This window comes from Corylus avellana, chromosome ca10 (genome assembly GCF_901000735.1).
Source record: "Corylus avellana chromosome ca10, CavTom2PMs-1.0".
NCBI lineage: Eukaryota > Viridiplantae > Streptophyta > Magnoliopsida > Fagales > Betulaceae > Corylus > Corylus avellana.
In genome coordinates, this window is record NC_081550.1 from 4,954,364 (window position 1) to 4,964,153 (window position 9,790).

The following is a 9,790-nucleotide window of genomic DNA, read 5'->3' on the forward strand; positions in this document are numbered from 1 at the left end:
GGCGGGATTGGGATTTGGTTAGAAGTTAGATCCCTGAATTGACGAAAAGAGCTCATACTATAACCGTTGAGTGAACAAACCTCCATCATAGAAGCCTTGTTTTTAGGGCTTCATATCCACACGCTTTACCTCTTGAGTTCATCAACAGTGATATATGCTAAATTGCCAGTCGCTCACATCGCAGCGGATTACGTCCTCCAACTCTATTCATTTGCTTATACAAAGAGCAGCCTCCGGTTACTTGATTGTAGGGATCCAACTTGTATGCTGTAGTTAAAATTATAGCATACAAAGTTTTCAAGAAGTAGTTGGATTGGTTAGGACCACGCCTAATGAAAATAGAAGTCACTAATTCGAATCCTCCTCCCCTCTCTTGTGCGGATATATATATATATATATATGTTAAAAAATTGAAAGGTGAGGATTTAACTAAAGTAATTAAATGGCATAGATCTGTCATAATAAATGCCAATTTTCTTTCATCCATCACTTCATTTATTTATTGGTATTTATTATGATAGATCCGAACTCTTCAATTACTATAATTAAATCACCACCCTTCAATTTTTTAAGAGCATGCCAAATCCTGATTGTACAGCTGCCCACTTAGATAATGTTCTAGACATTCCAAAATAGAGCTCCTTCCTATTTTATAACTGCATTTTCACATCGTTGGCAAAAAAATGCTAGTTTTAAAGAACCCACGATTTTAATTTTTTAAAAGCCAAAATGCGATTTTACCAAACACTAAACTATGTTTTAAAAAATCGTTTTTTCAAATCGTACGTTTTTAAATCGCAAACTCAAATGATCCCTTCATATGAATCATATCACGATGCCATTTACCACAGTATGTTTTAACCAAAGAGAATGTTCCAGACATTCCAAAACTGCACTTTCTTTTTCTTAAAAGCAATCCATTATTTCATTCACACATCCTTTTGGTCAAAATAAAGGTACAAAGCACTCTCTTCACGGATCAAGTAAGACTCCGACTTTACTGACGAGTATGGCTCCAAAGAATTGTTTAAACTCAAGGGGATTTGAACCTTAGACCTGATAGGGTTACTACCAAAACCAAAACCTTTACCAAGCTAACTAACCCCTTTGGGTTCAGACAATCTATTCTTATAAAAAAAAATTCTAAAAAATGCATTCCCATGGCCAAACATGCGCGATTTTGTGCATCCACGCAATTGTCATATACCAAATACATGCTGATGCTGCACACTTATCAACTGGTAATAACCTTAATTTCCCTAGGTATATAATGGTTGTCACAATTTTTTTCCATGCTATGATCTTCTCCAATTAGAAGGAATTTCACAGGGCTTACAATCTTAATCGAGTACTTTTGTGCTGTGTGTGTGTGCACAAGCATGTATGTGTGTCTGTATGAGTAAATATTATTACATTCCAATTCCTTCCCGATACCTCCCAAGGAAAATCCCGAATTGGATGAGTGAGCATTATATTAATGGTATCACTTGAATGTACGAGCATATTCATTCGCTTTTAACAGCATGGTATATATGGCGAACAAACATTAAGGAAGCACAAAAACTGATTGTACCAAGAATCAGGAAGAATGCATAGCACATGCAAGCATTATAGCCAATAAAGAAGGATAGCTGCATGAAACTGTTCATATTTGACCTGGCATAGAAGTAGATACAATAGCCAAACATGAAAATGGCTGTCGAGCCCCCACACAACACCGATCTGCATCAGCCAGACAAAATACACTATGAATATACGACAAAGTAATGCAAAATAAAGAAAAAGATTTAAGTCTTTCATTTGATGAGGATGCAATAACAACATATATAATATAGATCAAGCATAGAACCTAATTCGAGCTACTTAACATTGTGTATGGTCTTTACACTTTGTTGCAAGGGAAATAGAAGGATGGGTCTAAAGTTTCACAAACATCTTCAAAATATTGGACTGCCGATGAGTAATAGGCAGCATGAAGCAATAAAAACGTCATTTCAGTTGTAATTTAAAACCCCACCAAAATCCAGAAAGATACAAATAAAAACATGACCATCCGCTACTTCTAAGCATCTACATGATATAGTCTATAGTAAAACAGATCCTTCAGCTTCAAATAAAACACTTGAAAGCAAGCAACCCATATGATATAGTCCATGAAATTTTTTTTGTTATCATGTTCCCGCATCTAGTTTTCAAACATCGACCAATTGTTGAAGTTCAAAACTTATCCGAAATACGGGTATCAATTCTGTGAAACGGCCTAGTTATTATTTTGAGTTTCATGAATAGAAGATGCCATCTTTGTCCCTGAAAAAATTAGCTCAAATTTATTTTCTTAAATTAAGAAACCAATTCATACCCCATGTTATCATCTCCATCGATCTATTATTGTTATTTTCACATATCCTTGTTGTCGACTAAGATTCAAGATCAACCCAAACACAATAACGCACAAAAATAAGACGAGAATCTAAGATGAACAATTATGCTTATATGCAGATCTACACAGATAGATGTGCCTCTGGGTCTTGTATTGCATGAGCAAGAGAACATACCTCCACCACCACTCATAGTCTTCCACAGAAAGCTGAATATATGTCAAACCAACACTCATCATTGATGTTAGTACAATGAGGATGACGAAGGTGATAAATAAGATCCCAGGAAGAGTGAAGATTTTGTAGCCCCATACGCTTGCATATAAGTGGTGCAACTCAAGAACAATTGCACTAAAAGATAAAATACCTGCAACAAACATTTGACAAGGTGTTTTCCGATACCAGGATAATGGTGGGATCTCTCTGGGATATCGCTTTGTAGCACAAGGTGCTTGAAATTCAGACCTAAAACGGTATCCAATGACCCCACCCAAGGCAAGCAATGGAATACCAACAAGCGAACATACAAGAAGTACCACAATAATGGTGCCAAATGGAAGTGCAGCAGTGGCCCCATAAGAAATGGCAACTGTGTTAAGAAAAGACACTGTCACAAATAATGGGCCCAGGTACAGAATCCCAGCAAGACGAACACTCCATTCCTGGAATTCAACATTGTTTGTGTCACAGGGGTAACAAGTTGAAAAAGATACGGCAGACAAAAAAAATAAAGAAACATAAATCACTTACCCATCCGGCCTCGGCAAACTGATTGTGGAAAGAAGCAGCAGTGTACCCCGCAACCGCAGAAGTAATTGAATATATCAAGACAAGAGACGTGAGCAGTGCTCCACGATTGTAAGGATAGAGGGCACCAAAAGATGCCAGTAAAAATAAGATGAAAACCCTGAATGGAAAAATATTGAAGGTTTTATAGTCATAAGTCAAGATATTGAAAATTGTTAGTCTGATTCACATAAACTGCCTCAGAAATTGTTATCTGTATATTAAGTGCTGAAGAACCAACTTTCTCAGCCCAGCACAATTTGCTAACTAATGGCCTACTTAGCATGCAACATCATCCAATATCATACTACTTTAGAAGCCACAGACAATGTTGCAATAATTTTTGCATTTCTTTTTTGGTTACATGTATAAATACACACACACACACACACACACACATATGTATTTTTATATGCATGTAGAGAGAGAGAGAGAGAGAGGGTATAGTTCAATTAATATGCATTAACAAAGTCAGTTCACGATGCTGGTTTCAAATGTACAATAGCTTGAAGAAGATGACATCCATCCATAGAAGCACCAGCTGTATGCAGATGCAAGAAATCTACCTAACAAGATCTGCAAAATTACAGACTATAGAACATCCAATGTCATACTGACATCTGGAGGTAACTGTTGGGAAAAGAAAAATATTAGCTAGACAGGCAATGAGGCAATGCTTTTGGTAACACTCCAAGGCATGAGATTGAGGCTACTATGGAATATGTTAACAAAACGTAGTTTAAGTAACATCTGATAAGGTGTCCTTCACAGATAACAGCCACGATGATGCTACTTAGAGAATGGTCATTGAAACTATAGCTTTCAAACATGAATACAATGGATAAAAAAAAAGGTTCTAAAGTATCTTACTGGGTTAGCAGCTGGGTACCAGTGCCCAAGACAGCACAAAAAAAAGACAAGTTAGGAGGACATCTGAATACATCTCCATGAATGTATTTCCAACCAACCTCCTTATCTTCTTCTTCATCCCCATTAGCACACCTGCAATACATGAAAAATATTAGGCCAACATAGTAAAATAACCAGCTAATGGCTCTATGCAGAACAGAGAATAATTAGCAGTGTAGTTACTTCTTCATATCATTCTTGAGACGCCGCATAAAAAGCAAGGCAAGCAATCCCATCAAGAGTACAATAATTACAATAGAATTAATGAACGAGAACCAATGGATTTTTCGGTGGATCGGCACTAATGAAGCCCTCGTATATTTGTCCATCCTGTTCTCAAACTTAGTTGAGCTCTCATTCCAGATAACTGAATAAGTGAAAGTAACATCGATTTCAACATCTTCTGTTATATCCACCGCGTGGTTTGGATCACTAAAAGCCTGTATTTCTACAACTCGGTCCCCATTGTAAAGAACATCAAACTGAACATGTTTAAAGAGATAATACTTGGGGCCCTTCTCACCAAAAATCTCACTCTCTTCAAGTTTTCCAATGAACCCCCATAATGGGAGATCATCATAATACATCTGGAAGTAAAAATCATCATGGACAGCAGTCCTGAACTTTGAAACTTCATCAACTTTAAGCTTCTTCTGGCAAAGGGTCTCCCTACTTTTCTCCTCCCGAAATTTCAACTCATAAAGAGCATTGGTCAAACGATCACCATTGAGAACTTCACCAAAGGATTCCTTCTTCCAGATTACTGGATCTGCAAGCCACAAAGTAGAAACTCAATCACTACTGCTTAAAGAAAGCAATAAATGAAATTTCAACACCATTAAAATGACAATACACAGAGTCCTACTTGTACGCGTGAATTCAAGTCAAACTGTCTAATTTAGAGCACATTATGAGTCGCCATCGGACATATCAAAGCTTGAAAAAATACAAACACCCATTGGATATTACCATATACCAAGTGTATGCTAGTACATGAAAACATTTCAACATGAGCAAATTTGAGATATGACCCACAAATTGGAAACTCAAAATTATTCTAGTAATCAATGTATGAACAAACTCTAGTATAGCGTGAAGCTAAAGAGGCTTACCTGGGCGGCAGAACGGCAAGTCATAGAAGTAGTAGGTCTCACTGCGGGAGAATAACAGTGAACAAGAACATTAGTATTGGAAAGGAAGATTTAAAAGTGCATTGGGAAGAGAGCTGAGATGTGAATTCGAGGTGTAGGGATTGGAGGAATTGGGTACCTGGGATTGTTGAGGGGACCAACTTTGTTGACGAATAGGGGGACGCGATCTCCCACATTGTAGCGATGTTCGCTTGGCGAAGCGGCGGCGGAAGAGTCTGTGAAGCTCAGCGCTGCGAAGAGCACTGTAAGGACGACGATTTGCCAGGGTTTAGACATAGATGACCACAGGAAGCAACTGAGAGAGAGAGAGAGAGAGTTTCGTCAACACTGTTAAAACTTAGAATATGAAAGAAATGGTACACGATCAGTACAACTTACTTTAAATATCTTATGTTTGTTAAATTTTAGAAAGAAAAAAAAAATCAAAATTATTTGGTAAATTTTACCACATTTCAATTTAATATTTTTGTTTTAAATTTTGAGAATTAGGTTATTAGATTTTACCCGGGTTTCAAATGGATCCTTCTATTACTCCAACTTTTAAATGAAAACACGGAGTAATGCTATATATTATCTCATTATCTTTTTCTCATTTTCTCAGAGTTATGTGCCGTAGTTTTTATAGCATTTGTGTAGGAAAATTGATTTTTTTTGGAAAACCAATTAAGTCATATTCACTCTAGAGAGATAGGAGGGAGATAATGGGAGTAATGAATAGAACTACTCTTAAACACGACACCATGTCATACTTGTATGCCATGCGTATGTCATGTCATGCACCAAAAATAAAATGAAAATCAAAATTGATTCTTAGGTTTTCTTGTGATTTTATTTAGTAATCGAGTTTTCAATTTCAATGATTAGGTTCTTAAATTTTATCTCAATTTTGAATATGTTAGTCGGTCAATTTGCCATACAATTGTCCCTAAGGGGTAGTTCAAATATCGGCTGTAAACCACGTTTCATGAAGCGAATATTACTAGCTCGAATCTCATTTTTTCCTTCTCTTGCGTGAACATATTAAAAAAGAAAAATTGCCATACAATTAATTAACGAAGTGTCATGTCAACCAACTAAATCGATGACATATGGCTCATATGTGACAAGTCATTTGCCAATTATACGTTTTTTGTGACAAATTTATATTAAAATACAAATCTAACTTAAATAAATAAAAACTACAAAATATAATGTAAAACTTTATTTAAAAAAAAAAAAAAAAAAAAAGAAAAGGAGTGGCGATTCTAAATAGATGAATGGTGGCCGGCCGCCCCTCAGGAATGGAAGCCTCCCCTCACAGCCTCACTCATCTTTTATCTTTCTTTTCTTTTATCTTTTTTTCTTTTTTTACTTCTAATTTAAGAAAGATGTAGCGCCACCTTCGACAAATGCATTATTCGCAATATTCACGTATAGCTATTGTAATATCCCGGATAAAACAACGATTTACGAAATTATAAAACTTAAAAGGAAAAAGGTAAAATGAGGGCTTATAGTACGTCGTGAGCTATGACAAGTTAAGCATTGATAGGCCTGGGTTGAAGTATAGGCTTAAAAACTTTTGAGAGTTTTGGGAAACTAGAATGTCCCGTTCGAACGGAGGTAGTCCATTTGAATGGGACACAATTCCACTTGTCAATTAGTGGTGAGCGCCGGAAAATGAACTATTGAGATTAAATCTCAAATGGGCGCATTGGAACCAAATAAATTAAAGTTTGAATGGCATAACATCTCCAGTGTCAAGCTTGGATCGAATCGTCGATGAAGATGCAGGACGGCCAAGATTTTGTCACGTGCGGAAGAGATTGATTGGATGCTCTTTTTAGTGCCAATTGGCAGGTCTTGTCAATTTTTGAGTGGAACGATGTAACACTAACATGATGTGAATTTAATGTGTCTAAATCGGTGGCTTTTTTAAAAAAAAAATCAAAAGGGTAGGTCGGAGAGACCAATTGTAGCTATCCTACTTAAGCGTGACTATAGTAGCACCTACCCGTTGTAAGCCACACAGGAGGGGCTTAGATGGTAGGAACCGCATGCGCTCCTTCAAGTCCGACTGAGCCATAGCTTAACCTAGCCCCATCAGAACATCAATGGGAGTCCAAGGCAGCTAATACTAATCAGGCATATGTAGGGATTCTTCATTGCGGAGATTCGAACCCACGCCCTAGTATATGCCCTGACCACTTGAGAATTTCCTTGATCCATTGAACTACCACCCTTAATAGTAAACCGGTGCCTTTTGAACAAAAGCATATCTTGCTATTTAAGAATATGGAACTAAAGGTATCTCAAAGTGTTTGATCTTGACTTTTTGTAATCTTTATATAACTGAAAACGCTGATTTAATTATAACTTTTCATCAATTTATTCACTAGGCTAGATGAGATAGAAAGCCTAGTGATTTTTTTATCTTTGAGCTGCTCACAAAGTAACTTCTTGTAATTAAAGAAGATGTATAAGGCATGGCTATAAGTTATGTTTTAAGGGGGAAAAAAACCTAAAACATATCAAATTGTGAGTTACATTGATGGAAGACACGTGGGAATTTGATTGCTTCTTAGTAATAAAATGAAATTGATAGGGTTTTACTTGAAGGATGAGCTTCGTGTCTTTGCTGGAAGTTGGAATCAAGCATTCAAATGCCACTGCAAGAGATCCAACCCTGTTTGTGGCAGAGCCTTTTAGTGGAAATGCCTGTTAAATCAGCAAATTTTGATGTTTGGACAAGAAAATAAGTGAAAGATTTTTTATTTATGATTCTTGCCTGGCTCATCTTAACTAGTATCGGTGAAAATATACTGTGTTGATATGTGTCAAATGTGATGATGATGATGGTGACATACTTTGCGGGGAAATTTAAATGCTAAATTTACTATTACAGCATACTCTTTCCACTTGTTTATAATGGGTGATCACAGTTTACATTAATTCATTTCTAAGAAGATATGAAGTGCATGAGTTGAAATTTTTTGATTCTCCTAACTTGGTATGCTTTTTTTTTTTCCCCTAAAGTTGCTTGACAATGACTTCATTTTTATTAGGTTTTATGTTGGGGTTAATTTGGTGTTCAAAACATTTTGGTGTAAATCAAAATTTGATAGGCTAAGTTTAGCACTTAGGCTACTATCCATCTGCTGTTCTTTTATTGAAGAATTGATACACTCGGTCGGATCATGTCGGAATGCCACTAGGAGAAATCCATGAATCCTGAGCAGCATCCGAATGAGTTGACTCACTCAAAAATTACTTTTTCAGTGTTTTTAATTGTATTGAAACATTGTCTTTTCCCAGGGTCTACATAAACACTAGAGTGCACGATTTTCATAGGCCTCGGTCTGTTAAATTATTAGTTATCCCAAAAGCTTAGGCTGATAGGAAAATGTAAATTTAATCATTTAATCATTACTTTAACACTTTCCATCACGAGTGGGCTCAAACTCCCTTTTAATAGGTGAAGCCCAACACGCGAAATATTTAATTTAAATGGGAGTGATTTGATTGAGTCAAGGTTTGATCTTATGACCTTTGGGTCTAATACCATGTTAAATTATCAGTTATCCCAAAAGCTTAAACTTGATAGGAAGAGATAAATTTAATCATTTAATCATTACTTTAACACGATCAAGGCCATTACTTTGTGAGCTAAAAGAGAGCTTTCACATACTTATGCCTTCAATTATCAGTCTCTCTTAAAGTTGCAGTAGAGATTGAATAGAAGATTGGTCAGAGTTCTAAAGCTACTGCGGTAGTACATAAACAAGTCGTTTATTGTGTACATGTCAAGTTTCTACTGCAGAATTTTTGTGAGTATAAACTGATCGTATGTTTAATCTTCCATAGTGAATTGGTTTTTGGGTTTGGCTACCATGAAGTAGTTTTATCTTTGAGGAATTCCTCAAAGAGTTTCTAATTCGTCACCAAAATTGTTATGCTTTATATTTTTATTGCTTTAATTAATTTTGGTGATGATTGTTTATGTGATTGCAAACTTTTAATTTGGTGGGTTTGCTGGAAAACACCTCCAATTCACCCCCTCTGAGGGGTCCCCTCAGTGTTGTTTTGGGTCGTACCATAACTTTTATTACAACATATACCAACTAAATAGAGCAGCATTTCTTCTCATTCGAGTATCCTGTGAGTATTTCGCTTTACTTGCTTTCTGAAATAGTGGGATGTGATGAGTAGGAGAATTCATTTTGCTCGACTTCTGACAGCCATTGTCTTAACCTTCAATATCACCTCTCATTTCAACAAAAACCTTAAACAGCATTTACCATTTTGCTCAATTCTTTGAATCTGCTTCATAGCTGTCGTAGGCAAGAGTACTCTCTAGGCACTGTTTGTCAAAAGAGAAGACATCTCACACTATTTCTTTCAAAATCAACACCAAAATTTTTACTTTTTACATCATATCAAATACTTTTTATTACTATGTAAATAAAAAAATCACAATAAAACATTTTTTTTTTTTTTTTCATACAAAACATTTTTACTTTTTACTTACATTAATTAAATCTGCTATAGTTCAGTCCACTTCATTTTTCAAATCCTTTGCCAAACATA

The 9,790-nt window shown here is 36.0% G+C and overlaps 1 protein-coding gene across 1 annotated transcript; it reads right to left on the reverse strand.

The window, feature by feature from the left end:
- Nucleotides 1–1,392: 1,392 nt before the first annotated feature.
- Nucleotides 1,393–5,556, reverse strand: LOC132164771 (transmembrane 9 superfamily member 5-like). The gene is made up of 7 exons (XM_059575326.1): nt 5,343–5,556; nt 5,186–5,226; nt 4,257–4,842; nt 4,035–4,166; nt 3,129–3,285; nt 2,556–3,040; nt 1,393–1,722 (listed from the first exon to the last, which is right to left on the reverse strand). Exons 1-7 carry the CDS (start codon nt 5,498–5,500, stop codon nt 1,506–1,508), a joined length of 1,776 nt encoding a protein of 591 aa, XP_059431309.1. The 5' UTR covers nt 5,501–5,556; the 3' UTR covers nt 1,393–1,505.
- Nucleotides 5,557–9,790: the final 4,234 nt, after the last annotated feature.